Source organism: Curcuma longa, chromosome 11 (assembly GCF_044706935.1).
Source record: "Curcuma longa cultivar G26 ecotype Majalengka, Jawa Barat chromosome 11, ITB_CL_G26_1.1, whole genome shotgun sequence".
NCBI lineage: Eukaryota > Viridiplantae > Streptophyta > Magnoliopsida > Zingiberales > Zingiberaceae > Curcuma > Curcuma longa.
The window spans coordinates 17,384,072-17,405,952 of record NC_133871.1 but is presented as its reverse complement, the minus strand read 5'-3'; the positions used below and the strand labels follow the sequence as shown (position 1 = coordinate 17,405,952).

Sequence of the window (21,881 nt, the reverse complement as noted above, 5' to 3'; positions counted from 1 at the left end):
ATCCACGAGAGAGCGAGCAAATACGTGCATAAATGGGGGCGTTTAAACCGGGTCGCCAACTCCCGGTGGGGCCCACGAGGAGGAGGACCGATGGCCAATGGCTAGGTCGCTCGCTTTATTTCGATTCTGCGGTCGCTCGCTTGCTTGCCTGCCTGCCGGCCTGCTTTGGGGAATTTTAAGGCAGCGATTACTGGGGAGTTTATACAAAAGAAGAAGCGTCCAGAGAGCGTGCGCTTTACAGGTTGTTCCGTACGATGCAAAAGAAAGGGAGTGATGATGCACTTTTAAAATTAAAATTAAAATTAAAATTAAAAAGAGGAAAATTGATTAATCGGAAATGTTAGTGCCACGGGGGACTGCGCCTCGCTTTATGCGTGCACAAGCTGCTGTTACGCGTGACGCGGAGAAGACGGGGGAGCCGCGAGCTTTGTGTGTCTGTCGGGACAGGAAGTGTGCGCAGGATTCGATCGGCGTGTCGCCACTTGGCGTAGAATTATGAGGATCGTGGTTGAACGATGGTTCGAGCACCGAGTGGAACAGCTGATCTCCAGTGAATGGATGGGACCAGTGGGTGTTGCGTGTCGGGTAAGTAATGGATGGGACCGTTAAATTGGAGCCCAACCGCACCGCTTCTATTTAAGGAAATATACGTTTTCCAGATTTGAAAATAAAAAAAATGGATTGAAATAGGAAGTGCTTTAAAATCAATAATAAATAAATAAAAATTTAAACACGAAGACAAGATACATATGCACGAGAAACAGTACATAGTTTCTACCACTAATTCCTGAACTGATGCGATGATTGAAGTAAGAAATAACAAATTCTTCTATCAGAACTAATCAGTGTACGTGAACATTCTGATACAACAAGCATTTGCATGAATCCTTCATGTGTCACCACCAGAACCAGTTCCCAAGGCATTGTTGCAGATTGAGGTGGTCGATGCATCGAAGTTCGATCCATTAGGTGTGAACAGTGAGCACTGCTGCTGAAAATCTGAGCCTGAACTCGACTCCAGTATATGATGGGAGAGTAGCTCAGTCTCGGCGAGCCCTGAGGCCATGCTGCAGCGCTGTCTCTTGATCGATTTTCCATGCTTTGAGCTCTTTGAAGGGGAGGAAACACAGGCTGTGGAATCTGTAGACAGGGTCTTGCTGCTGAAGGAATTCACAATTGAATGACTTTGAAGCACTTCCACAGTGCCTCCATGGTCATCATTGGCATCTCTGTCTTGGGTTGGGGGATCTGAGTTTGGAGCAGGAATTGAGGAATCGGTCTTGTCTACATCAGGGCAGTCGTAACTGAAGCTGCCGGCACAAGTGCTTCCTCCGGCTCTCGGTGTTTCAGCAAGCACACCACTGAGCCGTTGCTGCTCCTCGATGATCTTCTTAAGATACTTCCCTTGGGCTTCTATTCTTAGCTGTAATTGCTTTTGCACCTGCCAAAAGTTTCAGACTTCTCTTCACCAAGTTATTTATTTATTTATTTAGAATGCCTACAGAAAACATATAGTAAATACTATCTATGAGTGTCATATAAGACGAGATTGTATATTTTGAAGGAGCAAAGAAACATTTTCCAACATATAACTGTGTCACACTGTCTTTGCTAGGTTTCCAGACAGTAATTTGATTGGTAAGTACTTGCAATCTGAACTTCCTCTAGGTTATAGAGTATTGTTTTTTTCTTCTTCTACATTTATATCATTGTATGTTCTACACATCATTACAACTCCTACTATTCTCAGCACATTGACTTTCTTCATTGTTTTTTGCATGCAACTCAGCACATTTCTTTCTTATTTTCTAAATGTAATTTGGTGAAAGTTTTGTTCAAACAAAGCAGGTTGTCCTTTGACACCCATTTTTTGAAGAGAATTTACTGAAACTTTGTAGGTTTCCAGTATTCTTCAAAATTTATTAAAAATATTATATGTTAGTCCCGCAATACTATCTTAACTTTAGAATTTCAGCAAGAGACGAGAGGCCAAGTAAGACTCATGGGCATGATATTCAAAACCTCTAAGCAAGTTCATCAGCATCTTCGACATCTGGCAGCAACTCTAAATCCAAATCAAGCAGCCTTCTGCCTCTACATAGCGTCTCCTGCATCTGCACAACCTACAACTTCTCCGTATGCTACATTTTGTCTCTCCATTATCATTCATTTCTTTCTCTATCTCCTCCCCAATTTAGCCAGAAGATATGGAACTTCAATGCTTGATCCTTCTCATTCCTTCTAGTTTCCCTGTCTTCCTTCTGATCTAATGTTCAAATGTGCAAATCTTTCTAATCCTGTTTCCTTGATTTCTCTAATCCGTACCCACCATCAACAGTCAGTAAAAACTTTTTTAAAAAAACATCTTGTTCTCAGTTTGTTGCTCCAAAGAAAACGCTGGGTTGTGCTATGCAATACTAGTGAATAGCTGAATAGGAAAACATTCTATTATCAATTTGCTCCTTTATACTATTCTCCTCCAGTGGAGACATAAATAGAGAAAACATCTTTTTGTTATGTCAGTTGTACTATCCCTCTTTATTAGCGACCTCAAGCGTTTTCCTTTTCATAAATCAATTAGGTAATATACGTGTCACTTCAAAGAGAAACCCACTTGAGAGATTTGTTATTAAAATCTCACTTCAGCCTCATTTCACTTTTTATCCTATTGATGTGCTAATCTGAGATTGAAGGAACTGTCACCTATATGTACATTCCAGAGCTCTGATTGGTTTTTTCATTATGATAGTCATGGTCAAAGGCATTGTTATATCTTTTTGTCTACTTTTCTGGTTCATCTGGCAAGTTGGACATATACTTTAACCATTTACAACATATGCAATATGATATTTTGATGGAGATTTTCATTGTAGGGGATTTCCAAGGAGTCACTTAGCTAATGAGTCAATAGTTCATAGAGTAGAATTAGAGTTCAAACCAAGGTAAAAAATTTTTATTAGATTTTTGAGGAATGACTCAGTTAATGAGTTAATAGGCCGTGGTGTAGGACCAAACGTATGATCCATGTTAAATGTTTTGCATTAATATTATTTATTTTGTTTATACTTAATTTTGTTGTGTACTAACAAATACTAAAATTTTATTACACTAACAATTGCATAAACCTTGCATTTACAAGAGGAATCAAAAGATTTGTCATTTAGATATCTGCACCTATTCACCCCCTCTAATTGTGTCACTAGTCACTAAACTATCTTCCAGAATTTATGTAGATCCTATAACTTTATTTGGTTGGAGCACTAAACTTTCAACATTATTTCAATCAGGTCCATCCGTCCATCATGTCTGCATCAGTTTAATAATCTTAGCCAACAGCTACATTAGCTAACTGTATCAACATTCTCATGCTCATGAATATAACATGAATGCTTAGTTAGATGCTCTTTGGTCACCCATCTTTTACGTGCCTTTACCAAACACAATGAATGAACTTGATATGAACTATTTTGAAAGTTTATTCGCACAACTATATATATATTTTAAAAACCTATCTGAAACGTGGCTGATGATACAGGAATCCTTTATATAACTAAACTGAATAGAAATGGATATTTAATTTGGCAACATCAGTTTGAACAAATCATGGATACTAATAAACATCAAACGTCTGGAAGGAGGCAGCAAGCTAGGATATTGCCTATACATGAAATTCAAATCCAAGCGTTGATATGACAGCATGCAACTCTAATAAACAAGTTGGTTTTAGGCAAGAATCAAGTACATCAAACAAATATAATATAGATGAAAAAGTCACGATGCATCTTCTATCAAAGTGCAATTGTGGATTCAGTTAAAGTTATGCAAGTTTTCAGAGTTGTTTCTTCTCAAGAGTTATTCTTCCATTTAGATAATGTTTTCCGATGATTAATCTGCTGACATACGATTATTCATAATAGAATCAGCTGATATTATACAGGCCATAACAGCTCTATAAGCATGCTCAATAAGAGCCAAAATTAGTAGCCAGATAAATAATAGAACTAATCTTCCACATGAAATACTTACCTCTAATTGTTCATGAAGCCGTTTTTGCACCTCCATTTGCAACTTTAGAGCTTCAGTTATTTGCATCCCACTGAGACAACAAGAGAATCAAAATGATGACACACCTCAAATTGTTCTATTATGAACTTAATCAAGAAAACATTGGAAATTGTCTAAAATACCAAATAAAAAAATGCAAACAAAGGGTTGAAGATCCTGCAATGCTTACGGGGAACTTTCAACTCCTGAGGTCAGGTCGCCAGAATCTTTGATTTCAGATTTGACACCTACAACAGAAACACAGTAAACCAAACCATCCTCTTAGCTAAACTCTTCAGTTAATGGTTTACAAAACAACTATTTATTTTCATCAATCCCTATTTTCACAAAGATTCATGTAAGACACCTACCATCAGTTGATGGATCAGGTATGCAGTTTGCAAGCCTGTATTTCTGAGAGCAACATAAGAGCCAAAGTCAGTAAAAACAAAAACCTTCAAGGAAAATAAACTTCCAGAAATACCTGTAAGTGACTCTTGACATGGTATATTGTCAGCCTTGGTACACCCATGATCCTAAGAACTCCTTTTGGAGTTGCTCCTGTTGTAGGCGAACTGAATTTAGCTAAGTGAACTGAAAGTAACATCACTAATAGACAAATGAACCAACTAAAAAGATGTATCAAAACATTTGGTGTCAAATTATTGAGGAAGAACCAAGAAGTTGAAACTAAAATGAAAGCAGAAAATTGTAAATATGTAATAGATAGTCATAGAAAGTCCTGCTAAGTACCCTCTATGTTGTAGTTGCTAAAAGGTATCTAACATTAAAAAGAACTTCATAAGAATTAAACAACTATTAAATCAATTAAACTAGAGGAGAATTTTCATCAAGCCTCTGAAATTCTGGCAAATTATTATGATGATGAGGCTTCCTATAGAACAATTTATCAAACATCTCCAGCAACAGAAGTCCATAACAACATCAGAACTACTAAATGTAAGAATATCAAGGATCAAGAACTCTTATCCCTATTTAATTATGAGCTTACTCCAAGATATTATGTACAAATATGAAAGATGTGTTGGTGCAGGGAGCACCAGATGAATGAACATGGATTTTGATAATGACAAAAGGTTCAAGTTAAATCTGTGAAATTGACTAACAAACTGAATTAAGTCTGCAGGTAGCACAGGGAAGTTCTAATTGAGGCTAGGCAAAGGAAGCCCTAGTTGCGGCTAGGCAAGGAAGACCTGCTTTGGAGGACTGAGCAAGGAAGTCCTGGTCAGGAGGACTGGACAAGAAATCTTGGCAGATCAGAGCACCAGATGGAAAGTCTAAGCGGGTTTGGAGGACCGGACATCTAGCAGTGAAAATACTGAGGGTCGATGATCAAGGCTGAGCAAAAGTCCAACGGGGTTTGGAGGACCAGGTTGGCAAAAGGTAACTTCTCCCAGGTGGAGTAGATAAGGACGCATTTCCGGAAAGGGGAACAATAGGCGTCGATCTAACCTAAGATTTCACTGAAAATCTAAAGTCATGACCAAACAGTTTGCCAAAACTATTACCTTTCTGTTATACTTTATTTCTAACTTGTGATGCAGGAAAGGAGGGGATGAAACTTTATGTTCCGGGTGTCCTTATTTGGATCCAGGCGACCGAACGATTCAGGCGCCCGAAAAGACTTCCAGACGCCCAGATCAACATTTATAAACAGCTACGAGGGAAACCCCTAAAGAACAACTTACTATGCTATTACGATAACTTTCTACGCACAAATAGTCAATCCAGTACGTCGTCGTAACGCCAAGAAGCTGCACCAACATTTACAGTTCTTATCTTCTAAGTCGGTAATCTTTACTTTGTCGTTTTTGTACTTAAACATCTTAGGACGGTAAGGATTTATCATTCCTAACTAATTTTGTAAAACGTCAAACTCCTCGTAAGAGGAGAGTTTTTATAGTGGATTGCTCGTCGAAAACGATCAAGTTAAGGATCGTGGGCTTTGGAGTAGCAACTTGTGGTTGTGAACCAAGTAAACAAAAGTATACTCATTCCTTACTTTTCCGCTGCAAATGTTATTTACGTACTCTGTTTTATGAACGATTTGTCGAACAAGTGAAAAAGTCACGAAACGTTATTCACCCCCTCTAGCGCTCTAACTCGATCCTACAAGATGAAATAAAGTGAAATACACAAAAGGAGAATTGCATGGAAAAAGCTTTTAGGCAGATTCATGTCCTCTATGAATCTGCCTAAAAGCTTTTAGGTAGAGTGAAATACACAAAAGGCACATTTGGTGTCAAATTATTGAGGAAGAACCAAGAAGTTGAAACTAAAATGAAAGCAGAAAATTGTAAATATGTAATAGATAGTCATAGAAAGTCCAGCTAAGTACCCTCTATGGTGTAGTTGCTAAAAGTTATCTAACATTGAAAAGAACTTCATAAGAATTAAACAACTATTAAATCAATTGGCCAAGAGAGGAGAATTTTCATCAAGCCTCTGAAATTCTGGCAAATTATTATGATGATGAGGCTTCCTATAGAACAATTTATCAAAACATCTCCCACAACAGAAGTCTATAACAACATCAGAACTACTAAATGTAAGAATATCAAGGATCAGGAACTCTTATCCCTATTTAATTATGACATTACTCCAAGACATTATGTACAAATATGAAAGATGAAGTAGAAGAAATACACAAAAGGAGAATTGCATGGAAAAGCTTTTAGGCAGATTCATGTCCTCTCAAAAATTCACAGATAAAACAGTTTTCTTAGTTAGGAAGAAGAATGAAGCAGTTGATCATTCACTTACTGTCTGGCCCACCAAGCTGTGTTACTGCATCTATAAAACAGTTGTGGAGTTCATTTGTCCAACGTAGACGCTGCCTTGATGCCAAATTAGGATTGTTAGAGTTGTTTCCTCCATCATTTGAGACCATAACCTTGTCACTTATCTCTAGTTGATGGTTATAACCAAGTGAGTTGTTGCGGATTGGACTTATATTAGAGAGTGGTTGTGATTGAAACATTTTACATCATCTGTGGAAATAGCGTGGTGGTTACAATTTCACACAATACACTGCAAAAAAATTTGAAACTTATTAAACAAAAAAAATCCATTCATGATCCAAATTAAATTACAAATGTAGACAAACTAGACAGTCCAAATCATTGTTACAAACTAAATCGTAGAGAAGCAAAAACTAAAACTTATGATTTCTCATAATCCTCCAACAAGAAGCTATCCAATGTGAGCTGTAAACCTATTAATTGCAGTAGCAACTCAAACAATTGGCGCAACATCATAGACATGGAATTTGAGAATAATGAGTCCAATCCTACAAAAGCTCTTTCTGAAGGAGACATTCTCCAGAGTTAGAAGATAAAACATAGTCAACCTAAATTCAACTAAAAGTTTTTTGCTTCACAAAAGGAATAAGAAAATTGAAAAAGGACTTGTAGAAATAGAGAAGGAAAAGCAATCTCAATTTTAAGAAAACTTCTCAAATTGCCCAATAAAATAAGACTTCATAGGATGTTCTCTGGGAAAAGATGGCTTAAGCATTTTTGTTAGGTATGTGGGTGACGGTGGTGGGGTCTAGCTGCTAAATGAGCAAAGCTACTTTCAGAAGGTTAGCTCTGGATTAGTAATCTTGCCGCCATGAAACTGTGAAAAAATCTTATGACAGCTTTGATATTTGAGCTCAAGGATTCCTATTCACCATCAAAGTCAACTTAGATGAATTGTAAATTTTCGATCTCATTTGACTTTCTAATATTTGGGTTTTATCAGACCAATCAAAACAATTTGTTGTATGATACTGGAAGGCACAAACAGTGTTGTTGACACTGGCTTTTACGTTGGTGCACTTCCTCTAGTTCACGTCATGCGTTATTTCAGCAAGAACAGTAAAAGCACATAAAGGGCCAAGAATGACCCCAGGCCTCTATAAGAAATTGGACTAAAACAATACAATCCATATATACTACTAGATGATTATAAAGTAAGAAAGCATATGATAAAGACCCTACGTTTTCTTAGCAAATTTCCTTCTCAGTAACTCAACATGGAAGTAAAACAGCAATACTAAAAATTGACCATTAAGTGCTAAAGCAAGGAGAAAATACCAAAAATTTAAGGAACCCCAAAGGATCATCCCCAATCCCATCTGGTTGGTTTTATACCACCACTAAGTTGAGTGATGGGAGAGACGGGTCAAGGAAAAATGCAAATTTTTTGCCTACTTGAGCCGTACAAGAGAATAAGAAGCCAGCGATATTTATCATCGCGAGTCAAAACTCATAGTCCCAAACTCTATCAAGCCCCCAAAAGTAATGTACAGCACTTTACTGGAAAAAGAACCCAATTGACGTCTCCAGAACTATCAATCCCCGTCGATTCTTCACAAAAAAAAGAACACAAGTCCCTCGAAGAACACCCAAAAACAGCCTAAATGAGCAGATGGACCAATCAATCCAGACTAAAGCCACAAGTAGGCAAGAAACATACCTAGATTGGCTAGCGCCGATCTCACCCCCAACTCAACTCCTGGCTCCAGCAGATTCCAAAGAAACGATCGAAGGCAACAAATTACGACCGGGACTCTGAATTGACTGAAACAAAACAGATGCTAGCGAATTGTGAAATATAAAATCAAATCAAAAGACAACAGAACTGAATTATTTTTTGCGTAGATCGAGAAATCTCCATTAAAATAAATTTAAAAAAATCGAAATTTTCGCTTCTTTCGCTTACCCGCTGAGAGATTCGCCAGGCTTCCACCAATCCGAGAGATCGAAGCTTCTCTCTCCCACCGCCCAAAGACAAAACCAAGGCTGCCCAATCGGTCGAGAGCGGAACCCTTTATATCCTCCATTCCACCAAACCATCCTCGAACAAGCCACGTGGCGACTTCTTAAGGGTCCCTGGATTAAACATGTCACGAGTCGACACGCGTCCAACAACGACGTCATCCCCGATCGCCATTTGCTGGATGCGGTCGACCGCACTGATCCATTCGGACGGACGCGACACGAAACACCGTACTTAAACACTAGCTCTCTGACGCGTAGAGCAAGGCGCCTGTGTCAGAGTGTTGTTTCCTGACTGGATCAAAACAGTCAATCTTGAAATATTAAAACAACCAAACATATTAATGCAAAAAGAAATTTGATATCCTGCACGACTTATCTCGCGCGCGACCCGTGCGCGACACTTCCGATCCACCACTGCTGCCGCCGCACCGTCCGGCCACCGTCGTCCACCGCCTCAAACGCGATCGACGCACCGCTAGTCAGCGCTCCGTCCGGTGGCGAATTTCGACCACGATTTGATCAGAATCTGACGAATTTGGTCGGAAACGCGGCCGGCAGTGGCACGCACCAGATCTGACCAAATCGCGATCAGATTCGCACGCCGATCCTTCCTCTGCCGATCTCCGACCACGATTTGACCGGAATTCGATCGCGATTTGATCGGAATCAGACACCCAACACTGTCGGCCGCGTTTCTGACCAAATTCGTCGGATTCCGACCGAAATCCTCTACCGGACAGAACGCCAACGAGCGACGCGTCACTCGCACCCGAAGCAGCGACCGACGGTAGCCGGACGGCACAGTAAGGGCGGCAGCGGCGATGGATCGAAAGTGTCGCGCACAGGTCGCACGGGATATCCGTTCTCAATGCAAAAATACTCTACTCTTATTTTGATATTCTTATAATAATTTTAGTTTATGATACATTTAATTAAAATAATTTGACGTCGCATTATAAGAAAAATGTAAATAGAAATTTGCTTCCTGGTTCCTCATCGTCACATGAGCACGATTAGAGAGAGAATCATTTGAAACAACAACTTTGGAGAGTTCAGTTTCCTCCATGATCTTACAAGAAACAGAGCGAGGTGGTTTACTACTGCTGCTGCTGCTACATTTCAGCACGGTTTGTTTTTCAACGCAGGTGGCTTCTGATAGAAGAACTGGCCTTCGATTGCGGAAGAAGACGACGGCAAGGTCTTGCAGCTAGAGCTCGGCACGCTGACTGGATTCACCGATAACTGATGGAGAACTGCAGGACTCAAAATGTCAGATGGGGAGCAAATGGCTCTGCTTGGCAAGTCCAGAAGATCATGCTCGGTCGCCGGGAAGCTGTTTGAGGCCACTTGCTCTGATGCTATCTTATAAGCCCTCGCTAGCAAGGAGTCGATGTACTTCTGATACGCATCCATTCGTATCTGAACGTGCTTCTGAACCTAATGAAACAGCCAAAAGAGAGAATTTAGTGCTTTTTGTGTTGAATGGAATAGAGCAAAGAAAAGAGAAGGTGAGAATTAGTTACCTCCACTTGTTCAAACAATCTTCTTTGCACTTCCATTTGTGCTCTTAGAGCCTCCTTGACTTCCTGACCCCTAAAGGCAGGAGTTCCAACCTTGTTAATGTTTCTGAACCATGTGCTATACGACATTTCGACAGCAGGATTAGACGACACTTACTCGTTGACATCAGGCGTAGGCATTCTCGGAGACAGAGTGCCACTGCTCGGATTCTCCAAAAGGTAGGAGGCTGAAATATAAGGCAAAGAAAGGTAGCTTAACAAAAATGATTGTAGTAACTAGTAGGTTTAGTTGATTTCAGGTTATTTTGGCAGATTGCTCCTTCCAAATGTCAAGAAAACTGGTCCACATGGAAATCTTTCTTACATTTTCACCGACTTTCTTGTGAACAATTTGGGTACATCAAAAGCTACAAGAAACTCATCTATAAGTGTGTTTGTGTGGCAGCATTGGAATTAAGAACTTGAAGAACCAAATGATCTCAGCTAAAAGAGTACCACGGCTAAGAAAGCTTCGGCCAAGACAAACTATGAATCAGCTTGAGAAAGTTTCTGAACATCGAAGGGAAAATACATCCTAGCTACACAATGCTTTTCTGAAAGCTTCTTGAGACTCAAATAAAATATTGCTTAGAAAGATAGAATCAAAGAAAGAGAAACGGAGATAAGCCAATGTGCTCACCATCTTTCGACTGCTCGGTTGGCTCTTTGCCTGATTGCTTTCCCAATCTGTATTTCTGGAAATCATAGCAGGAAAAACAAAACAAAACAAAATTCTCAGTGAGAAATCAAGTAAAGGGCATGTGAGATGATGATATTCAACACGGCAATACCTGGAGATGACTCTTAAGGTGAAAAAGTGTGAGTCCCTTAACACCCATCGTCCGCATGATAGCCTTTGGTGTTGCCTCTACAATATTCAACATGTCAATACATTTAGTAGTTAGAACTGATGATTGTCGCATCAAAATGAAATCTTGGTTAGACTACGATACTTTGGGATATTTGTTGTTCCCTACATTAACTATTTTTAGTATCATTTGTAGGAATTGATGGTAAAGAAAGAGTACCATGAACTTTGTTCTAATCCTTTACCACAAAGGAACGACCATCAAGGTTTATTTATGCAAGGAACTACATTCAGATTCAGGAGTAAAAATATCCAATATGGTGAAATTAACACTTGTTCCACTCAGAAAATAAGAGCAATAAAGTAAAGAAAGAATCATCATCAAGCAGTAATGTAAAGCACAATAATCACAAAATGATCCTTTCTTATTTTCAAAAACTGTAAGAGCATTCGTCTTAGTAGAAGAAAATAAATATGTCCATAATTTCAAATTATGAGCTATGGATGCATAAAGGATTGCTACCATTAAGAAGCATGTGGTGAGCCAAACACAATTTTTCCAGAGCATGAACATTATTATCACATAGCCACAGATCTCAATATGCCTATCCATAGCAAACACCAAACATTTTGGTATATGTAGTTGTTTCCTAAGCAGGGAACCTTGGTGAATTGTTAACAATACTATAACTGCAACTTTGGTGATTACAGTTTAGGGGTCGGAGCCATAGATGTAACCAGTTTTCTATGCAAAGTTTAAGCTAGCACAGGGAGCTCAACACAGATTTTAGGGCAAAACCTTTCATCATTGTTGCTTAAAGGTTGTTTGGAGTTTAATGTCTACTGGTATCATCATCTATATGAGCCGCCAAAAAGGAGAAGTGATGCCCTTGAATTGGAATAACTGCAACCTTTTTGTTTAAAGTTTAGTTATGTGCTACCATGCAAGTATATATGCGAAAAAGGAGGATCAAGGTTATTCTCAATATCAGACAGCAATACATCAGTTACCAAAATCTTAAAGGGAAGGTTAGATTCAAGATCATCAACAAGCACTGCAATGGGCCAAGACCTTAGAGGACAAACAATGACATCAAAAACTAGAATGCTGGAATTTGGTATTAGCAGTCAAGATTCAGTAGAGTCCTAGAAATCCAAAGTATATTTACATAATATTCGTTGGTAGTTTGCTATGATTTCTTTATGCCGGCAGTTTCACCAGCTTCTCATACTTGCCTGAAAACACTGATGAAGATAATTCAGTATAAGAGTCTAATGGGCAATGTTTGTGACAAATGAATGGCAGCAATAAAAGCATTCTTGAGAGGACTTATCTACTTACTTTTGGTCGGAAGATTACAGAGTTCAGAGATCATTCAAGAGACAAGATCTCCAGTAGAAGGCAAATTATAAATACGACTTCAAAAGAATGGCATTTCAGGGTCAACCAAATGGATCGTGAAGTAAACCTAGAGTCAACCAGGGAGAGAGCAACCACACTAAGACGACTAAAGCAACCAAAAAACAAGTTTCCAAAGAAGAAACCGCAAAGTTCTTGAAGCTTCAGAAACCGACGCGGAAATCCGTTCACGAGACATCACCTTTTTTCTGTCATTCATGACAAAAAGGACCAAAGAGCGCTTGAAAATCCACTACTGAAGGCAAAAAGTTACTAACTTTCAGGTCCGCCGAGCTGAGCGACGGCGTCGACGAAGCGCTCGTGGAGGTCGGCCGTCCATCGGAGGCGCGGCTTGGGGTCCGCCGTCAGCACCAGGCTCGGGCCGTGTGCCTCCTCCGGTGGAATCGAAGCTTCCGGTCTGTGGATCAAGCCCGAAAACATCCTCCTTTCCAGCGGAAAAGCGATCCTCGAAAGGCGAAAAGAAAGCCACCCAGATCACACGGATTAGAAACCCACTTGGAAGCAGGGCGCAAGAGGGAGGGAGAAGGGGAAAGGTGGAAGCTTTTTGGCTCCTAGCTCAAGCTCGACCGCGCTCCTTGCCAATGTGAAGCTAGATTTGGCCCTTTTGAGCAGATTACACCAATTGATCTTTTCCAATAATCTCTTTTGTCTCTCAAAAAAAAAATCTCTTTTTTTTTGTGAATTGAAGCTTTGATGGAGACGTGTGATCAAAGCTGATAGCAAGAAGATTAGGAAACAAAAGGATGGAACCATGTGAGCTTGATAGCCATGTGAAGGAGGCACCAACCATTGGGTTGGCAAGTCAATGAAACACTATCATGCCTTTCTTTAATCTATTTTGTATTGCCTTTATTGTACTTTTGTTGTTAAAATAAGAAAACAAGAAAAGGAGTTGTTGATGCTTGCACATCAAAACCATTATTTTTCTTCTTGAGTGGAGCATGATGATGAGAGAGATACAAGAACAGATTTCAACTTTGTGATCATCATTGTTTGGAGAAAGTATAGCTAAAATCAAATTGAATTCAGTAGTTTTATCACATACTCTATCAAATACACATCTCTTCTTCAAGATTTAGAGGATCAGATGAATAGTTGATGTAACATTCAAGCTTAAATAGAAAATTTGTAAAAACAAAAACTTATGAAGTGTTTGTGATTGTGATCAATCAAAGTATCATATAACACACAACGGCACAATATATAATGTGGTTGCGTAACACAATTCCATTAGAAGCTCATTGAAATTAAAAAAAAATGGAGCATAACATTCTTTTATAATATTTAGAAAATTAGCATGACATTGAGCAAATTATAATTTTAGATTCTTTTAGAATATTAATAGACATGGGGCATATTTAATAAATAGTTTTTATCAAGTTCTCTACTTTTAACATGAATAATTTTTATCTAAGTCAACACCATGGCGTAGAAAAATCAAAAGTCAAATTGTATTGAAAGTCAAAGTCAAATGAACTCGAGTTAAGTTAAGCTAAGTTTGAGTGTGGTCAAATTGAGTTTGAGTTAAGTTGTTCCTTTGTTCCGATTGAGATCCGCCCTCGGACACTGCGACCGTCTTCTTCCGCACCAAGATCTCTTAAGGCTAATCAGGGATTAGAGAGAAAGACATGCAGGCACCACGAAGAAGATGAGAGGGAAGGCCAGGAGTGTCCTGGCGCGACTACTCCGATGCTTAAGTCAGTTTTATGGAAGAAGAGAAAGAAGAAGTGGAGAAATGAGGAAGCGTAGTGTGAGATTGCATACCTTCCTCCGGTAACCAACGGACCTTTTACATGGTTTGATGCTGTTGGGTCATATCAGGGATGTGACTAAAGTCTCATCGTCGTTATGAATGTATCAGAGGACAGAGTATGGCCAACACTAATGTCTCATCGCTGATTAGCATTTTAAGGGAGTATGTTCCGCTATCTACCGAAGATTTGTCATGATGATACGCAGGGGTGTCAGAGGAACATTCATAACCATACGATAGGGGAGTGGTCTTTTTCAGTATTAGATTAAGCTAATGATGTGGGGGGCCTTTGTACGAGCAAATCGGCTCGGCTGGAGGGTATATGCCCGAGCCGAGCGGGTCCGCTCGGGCGAGGAGGAAATGTTGTGGGTGGCAAAGGGCCGAGCCGCATGGATCCACTCAAGACACCCGATGGTATTTTCGATTCGGGAATAAGAGTCGAAAAGATCTCGCTCGCGTCATGTGAGGAGACGGGAGTCAGTATAGGACGTATCCGTGCCGAGTGAGCTGGTCGCCGTTCGACACTAGCGTCCCGACAGTGTATCCTTCGTGAGGGTTAGATTAGGCACTTAAGGCGAGCATGACCTGGTGGTTTCATAGGACTCGGCTCGGTCCTTTCATCCGGTTCCGAGGGGAGGATTCGACCCGGGGGGGTTTGTAGGATTCGACTTGATACATACGTCCGGTCCCGCGGCCCCGCACCCGATACCTTTCGTCTGATTCGACTAACCGGGCTTGACATATACACCCATAACATCCTTCTAGAAAATCTCAAGTCAAGTCTCTTTCGAGTCACATCCAAATTGGATCTGCTCCCAATTTGAAACTCTGATTCGACATCGTGGTTATTAAAATGCCAACTATCAAGAGGTGTGTCTCTTGCGAAGAAGTGTGTCTTCTTGATCAAGAGGGAAGAGATATGTCCTTTGGAAATCAAAATCACCCTTTCACTCTCTATTTAAAGGTAATTGATTACAACATCAACAAAAGGATTATAGTATTCTCTATTTTTTTTACTATTCATTTTCGCCTTTTATTTTCTTTATTTTTCTTTAAAATCTTACTTAAGCATCATAAAGACTTTACTGAGCTTTGACTCGATTGCCTTCCTAACTCTTTATTTAAATTCTTTCTCAATTGCTAGAAACAGAGATCTTTGTTCGATTTTCAATCTTCCTCCGCCCAACAATGACAAACCCGACAAAAGATAAACTGTGTAGAGCCAAGATCTCTCATTGAAGGTCGACCTCATGGAAGCTCGACCAAAAAATCGAAGGCCAAAAAAAGTCGATCTCATTAAAGCCGACCTAAAGAAGGCCAACTTTATTGAAGTCCGACCTCATTAAAGCTTAACTTGAAGAAGGTCAACCTTATTAAAGTCCAATCTCATCGAAGGCCAACCTCATTGGAGGTCAACTTGATTGAAACCCGACTTGATTGAAGCCCAATCTAAAGGAAGCTCGACTTAAAAGAAATCGACTCGTTAGAGACAAATTTAAAGGAAGATCGACCCAACCAATACCCAACCGATCAAAAGTATTCGATCGTGGTTAATTTACTAAATCATCCTATCCCTTAATCTCAAATTGGATCATTTATAATTTTCAAAATTAGTTTTAAGATGTAAAAATTTGCCATGTAATTGTTATATTTTATTAAAATATATAATTAAATATGGATATTGAAAATATTTTAAATGAAATATCAAATCGAAAACCTTAAAACCATCCAAATTTATTTTAAACATATTAATTTTAAATTATTTTCAGTCTAAACATATTTAAGTTTAGAATTAAATTAAATTAAATCTTATTTTTAATTTAAAGGAGCCAATATAACAATCCCTATTATTACGGCGATGTACCTGCAATTTGGCCATAACCATGAGCCGCTGCTCCGCCTTCATTCTGCACTCTCATCTTCTTCGTCGGAATCCATCTCTCGCGTTGCTTCCTTCAATCTCATCGCCGTCGCCTCCACCTCTAAATGCGACACACCGACTCATCACAATCTCCAGCGCCGCCGCCTCTCCTTCGCCACTCCCATTGGACATCCGCTCATGCAATGAGATGCTCTCCTCTATCGGCCGCGCGCGCGGCATCGACGAAGCGCGCGCCCTGTTCGACCGGATGCCCCAACGAGACCTCGTCACCTACGCCTCCATGATCAGCCTCTACCTCAAGGACGGCCTCCTTCAGCAAGCCGAGGCTCTCTTCCGTCGGCTCCCCCGCCGGAATGTCGTCATTGAGTCGGCCATGATCGACGGGTACGCCAAGGCTGGGAGACTGGAGGAGGCGCAGAAAGTGTTCGATGCCATGGAAGAGCGGAATGTAGTGTCCTGGACGAGCTTGTTGGCTGGGTATTGTCGGGTTGGACTAATTGACGAAGCAAGGTGGATCTTTGATCGGATGCCGACGAGGAATGTCGTATCTTGGACAACAATGCTCATAGGGTACGCTCGCAGTGGGCTCGTCGAGGTTGCCCAAGAGCTTTTCGAGCAAATGCCGGAGAGAAATGTCGTGGCTTGGACAGCTATGATCAAGGGTTACATAGAAAATGACCGCATTGACCATGCCCGGGAGTTGTTCGACAGAATGCCGAAGCCAAATGTGTACTCCTGGAATATCATGATCTCAGGCTATTTGGATAGCTATAGAGCAGAGGATGCAATGCATTTGTTTCAGTTGATGCCGTACAAGAATACAGTTTCTTGGACAACAATGGTTAGTGGCATGGCTCGGAATGGTTTGACAGTGCAAGCTTGGGAGTTGTTTGAACAAATGCCGATGAAGGATGTTGCAGCTTGGAATGCGATGATCACTGCTTATGTGAATGAGGGTTCCATGAGCGAAGCAAGGATGCTCTTTGATTCCATGCCGAAAAGAAATATAGTGACTTGGAATGCAATGACTGACGGGTATGCTAAGAATGGCTTTAAAGATGAAGCCATGAGGCTTCTCATTTGCATGCTTCAGTCACCAGTGAAGCCAAATGCAACTACACTTACCGGTATTCTAGCCAACTCCGATAGCAATATTGTAGTAAGGGAAATTCATGGACTAGCAAATAGGCTTGGCTTCAACTCGAACACTTCATTCATGAATGCTTTGATCAATATGTACTCAAGAACTGGTGACCTGAATTCAGCATGGCTTACCTTTCATGAGGTCAAAATAAAGGATGTCATCTCATGGACCGCAATGATACTTGCTTACTCAAACCATGGACGTGGTGATTATGCATTGCATTTGTTTGCGCTGATGTTGAGACATGAAGCTAGGCCTGATGGGATTACTTATCTCGGAGTGTTGTCAGCTTGTAGCCATGCTGGCCTCGTTGAGAAGGGAAAGAAGATCTTTGGCTCGATGGCAAGAATATATGATTTGGAACCAACAGCAGAGCACTACTCATGCCTTGTGGACTTGCTAGGCCGAGCTGGACAACTTGAGGAAGCTAAGGCTATGGTGATGAAGATGCCGGCGAGCAAGAGGGATGAGGTAGTTTTGGGGGCTTTGTTGGGTGCTTGTAAGCTGCATGATCAGGTAGAGGAAGCATGCAATGTTGGTGAGGAGTTGATTGAGTTAGACCCATCAAGCTCTGGGGGCTATGTCCTTCTTGCCAATATACATGCTTCACAGGGGCAGTGGACCGATGTGGCCCGTCTGAGGAAGATGATGAAGGAAAGGAAGGTGAAGAAAGTCCCCGGTATCAGTCATATTGAGGTTAACACAAAAGATCATGTGTTCTTTGCTGGGGATCGGTTGCATCCTGAGGCAAAGCAAATTTATGCAATGCTCAAAGAGGAGCTTCTCCCACATATGAAGGATATGGGCTACTCACAGTTGACTTGCTATGATGAAAGGATAACTTAACATTCAAAACCTTTCCAAAGTTCTCCGTTATACTTAGAAGATGATTCTAAGTTGCTACTTTGCTATCGAGGTGAACTGATTGAAACAAGCTGAAATGAGGAAGCTAAGTTGCTTAATTAGAATGGCCCATCTTCCATACAAGCTCTTATAAAATTCCAGGTCACCATCAGATAGAGTTCGACAGTAAGAAGGTGAGAAGAAATCAATCTTTTGGCAATAAAAAGATTAATTTTAGCAGTTTTTAGCTATTAAGACATGCATTTTAGCAGTTTTTTTAAAAAATATATAACCAAACTGTTCAATAGAAATGTTAAAAAAACAATGATTTGTTAAAAATAAAAAAGATGAATGTTTTCCTTGAGCACGGTCCTTTCCTTACTCACACATACATACATATATACATGTTTTTGTTAATTGTTTAAGATTTTTCACTCAAATTTATATATTTCTCACATTGTTTTGGTTGTCTATTTGTTGAGATATTGTTGTCACAGCTATCAACTTTCAGCCCCACACATTTTTTGTCAAAGATGTAGGCCAATGGAGTTCCATTTCTTATTGTTAATCAAATTTATCAATCTCTTGACTTCCTACTTTGTCTTCTCCTTCTACATCAATATATGTATTTTTTTCTATGCACCAATCCCCATCATTATCCGTCCCTTCCATAGTATCCTCGAAGTCAACATACTCATTTACCTCTCATAACAAGATACTAATCCTTTATTCTTTTGCATTTTGAAAGCAAGGAGTGAAAACTATAGCTGCTCTGGAGTTCATGTGTGCATTGATCACTCTTCATCAGTATTCATAAAATCGGATTGAACATGAGACAAAAGACTTTTGTTTTGAATTAGAAATGATAAATCCAACTGAGAGCTTCTACTTCTTGTTCCTTCTGTATCTCAGTGATTATTGCTGATGGATATTACTGATAGCAGTATCTTTTGTTACAGAGGAATATTAACCTGAGACTTGTAGAGAATGAATGTCCTTATCATACATTGCCACTAGACATGTGCACTCGATCAGAAAACCATATTGATGCTCAATAATGATGGTCCTCAACCATGTGGCTTTAAGCTGTGATTACTGTATCCAAACAAAGGGACCAACCTATCAAATGCTGCATGCCTGCATGGTGCAGGAAATGAACAGGAGCCTTTACGCTCTAGGATGGTCATGCATTTTGACTGTGGTGGAGATTTGACTGCACTGATGCACAAAATGAGAGCAAAACTGTGTTTAGATGATAATCCTGCTGCTTTGAGATTGAAAGTATTAGTGGTAAAGACAGAAACATTCATGCATGGAGTATAAGTTTTGTATGTTACAGTCAAATAGGTAAAGTTTTATCAAACATTTTATCTGTGATAATTACTTTTCTTTTCCTGCATATCCTTTGCTTCCATATTTTTATGTTGATTGATGCAGATCAGTTGATTTTGCTTACGCAATTGGATCTGACATTTAAATTATGCAGAATCGAAGGATCTAGGAATGGCGGCTGGTCCACAGAATCTAGAAGTAGCCAATCATTATTCACTGACTATTTGGGGTAAATTTCACTTTTTTCACTTTGAATAATTTGGAACAATATCTGGTCTCTTTCCCAGTTGGATTCATATGATAAGAGATCGCAAAAATTATAAAAATTGGAAAATAAAAGATTTGAAGAGAAGAGAGAAATATGAAACTAGGGGTTTCGGGAATTAGTCAACGTCAGCGCTGCCTTGAAGCTTTGCTGTTGCTTTTTTCTGATCGTCGCTGTCTCCCACCACTGTCACCACGACGATCGCTTCGTCGGTGGCGGCGATGGCGTTGAGGCGTCCGCCGACGAGCCGCTGCGCGCGCTGAGCCTGCAGGTCCCAGTTGGTGCGGAGAACGACGAGCAGCATCAGTGCGACGCATGCAGCCTGCGCCGCCAGCATGCCGAGCCAGAGCCCACTGAAGTCGCGCCGAGCCCAGAACGCCAGCGCGGCTGCCACCGGCATTCCGACGCCGTAGAACGAGCCCAGGTTTATGTTGGCCCCGGTGCGAGGCCGCGCGCTCCCCCGCAGCACCCCGCACCCGGCGGTCTGCGGGCAGTTTCCCAGCTCGCAAGCCCCGACCACGGGGAGCACGGCGGAGGTTAGCGCCGCGATGGCCGCGTCGGGCGTGAACATCCGAGTCCAAGCGTGTCGCACCGCCACGGCGAAAGCGAGCGCGAGGATCCCGAGAACGGCGCCGAAGGCGAGGCCGACGGTGGCGGCTCGACGGGCGCGGTCTGGGCGGTTGGCACCGAGCTCGTTGGCGACGCGAGTGGAGACGCCGAAGCTGAGGGAGGAGGGGAAAATGTAGATCAGAGAGGTGGTCTGAATTAGAATACCCATGGAGGCGACGGTGGATTTGGGGTCGAGGAGGAAGCCGCAAAGGAGGACCATGATCTCGTACCACCACCACTCTAGGCACACCGAGATGGCGCTGGGAATCGCCAAATTGAGCAGAGAACGCCATCCCTTGAAACAGTCGATGGAGAAATCGAGCGCCGCAGTTTGTCGATGGACGCCGGAGAAATAGATGTACAGGACGAGGAGGAGGAGGAGGTTGAGATTGGTGCAGACGGATGCGAAGGCAACGCCGCGAATGCCGAGGCGGAGGTAGAAGACGAGGGCGCAGTTGAGGGGGAGGTGCAGGACGGCGGCGGCTGCAGCGGCGTAGGTGAGGGGGAGAGTGATGGATTGCGAGCGGAGGAAGATGCGGATGGGATGGAGGAAGGATTGAAGCAGGAGGTCGGGGATGGAAGCGAGGACGTAATCGTACGCAGCAGCGGCGATTTCAGCATCCTGGCCGCAGAGGAGGAGAAGGCGGCGCATGGCGAGCCAGAGCGCGGCGATAGGGAGGGAAGCCGCGAGGAGGAGGAGGACGGCGCGGTGGAGAGCGGGGCCAAGGAGGGTCAGGCGTCGGGCGCCGACTGCCTGGCCGCAGACGGGCTCCATGCCCATGGCGAGGCCGGAGAGCACGGAGTATCCGGTGATGTTAGCGAAGCCAATGGCGAGCGCGCCGCCGGCGAGCGGGAGCCGCCCGAGACGCCCGAGGAAGATCATGGAGACGAGGGAGCGAGAATATAGGAGGAGGCCAGCGACCGTCATGGGCGCGGCGATCGCGAGGATGCGCTTAGCCTCCACTACCACCCTCGCCGCCGCCGCCGCCGCCGCCGCCGCCGCCGCCGTGGGCTCGTGCAGTTGCACCTCATTTAGGCTGGCTCTCACGTCTCCTCTCTTCTCCATCCATGGCCTTATCAAGCCCTGCTTCAGATTGGGATCGTCCACCAATGACATCTGCCCCCTCTTCCTTTCCTTTCCTTTCCTTTCTCTCTATACGATTCAACAACCGAGCATGGCAACAGCTGTGGAGCAGATCAGACCTGCCTACTTCTCTTCTCTTCACTCTTGCTGAAAGAAAGGGAGCAAGGTAAGGATTTATATAGAGAGGAGAGGAGGATGACAGTGATCATGTGGCACAACATTCCAACACGTGCCTTTTACTATGAACATTAAGATTTCATACTAAATTTAACAAACCTGCTTATCAGATTCCTTGTTGGATCCTTTTCAATTTATAGAAAGAAAGCACCACCTCCACCACAACACAAACAC

At 41.8% G+C, this 21,881-nt stretch overlaps 3 protein-coding genes across 3 annotated transcripts; 1 reads left to right on the top strand and 2 right to left on the bottom strand.

Annotated features, from left to right (window-relative positions):
- Positions 1–681: 681 nt before the first annotated feature.
- LOC141837246 (uncharacterized) lies at positions 682–13,306 on the bottom strand. Its single transcript, XM_074724686.1, has 12 exons — positions 12,876–13,306; positions 11,182–11,258; positions 11,031–11,085; positions 10,509–10,578; positions 10,355–10,424; positions 9,958–10,268; positions 6,829–7,052; positions 4,529–4,605; positions 4,416–4,458; positions 4,235–4,292; positions 4,027–4,096; positions 682–1,441 (listed from the first exon to the last, which is right to left on the bottom strand). The coding sequence occupies exons 1-12, from the start codon at positions 13,036–13,038 to the stop codon at positions 890–892; spliced, it is 1,770 nt and encodes a 589-aa protein (XP_074580787.1). The 5' UTR covers positions 13,039–13,306; the 3' UTR covers positions 682–889.
- Positions 13,307–16,254: 2,948 nt separating this feature from the next.
- LOC141837711 (uncharacterized) lies at positions 16,255–18,243 on the top strand. The gene has a single exon (XM_074725086.1). The coding sequence runs from the start codon at positions 16,255–16,257 to the stop codon at positions 18,241–18,243; it is 1,989 nt and encodes a 662-aa protein (XP_074581187.1).
- Positions 18,244–19,818: 1,575 nt separating this feature from the next.
- Positions 19,819–21,667, bottom strand: LOC141840944 (protein DETOXIFICATION 49-like). The gene has a single exon (XM_074729048.1). The coding sequence runs from the start codon at positions 21,561–21,563 to the stop codon at positions 19,956–19,958; it is 1,608 nt and encodes a 535-aa protein (XP_074585149.1). The 5' UTR covers positions 21,564–21,667; the 3' UTR covers positions 19,819–19,955.
- Positions 21,668–21,881: the final 214 nt, after the last annotated feature.

Bases quoted from the DNA above. Each gene is read 5' to 3' on its own strand.
- LOC141837246 (XM_074724686.1), bottom strand. From the start codon at position 13,038: ATGTTTTCGGGCTTGATCCACAGACCGGAAGCTTCGATTCCACCGGAG. The intron at 10,425-10,508 runs GTAAGTGTCGTC...TCCTGCCTTTAG, and splicing joins CCTACGCCTGATGTCAACGA to GGGTCAGGAAGTCAAGGAGG. The intron at 10,269-10,354 runs GTAACTAATTCT...CTGTTTCATTAG, and splicing joins GATTGTTTGAACAAGTGGAG to GTTCAGAAGCACGTTCAGAT.
- LOC141840944 (XM_074729048.1), bottom strand. From the start codon at position 21,563: ATGTCATTGGTGGACGATCCCAATCTGAAGCAGGGCTTGATAAGGCCA.
- LOC141837711 (XM_074725086.1), top strand. From the start codon at position 16,255: ATGAGCCGCTGCTCCGCCTTCATTCTGCACTCTCATCTTCTTCGTCGG.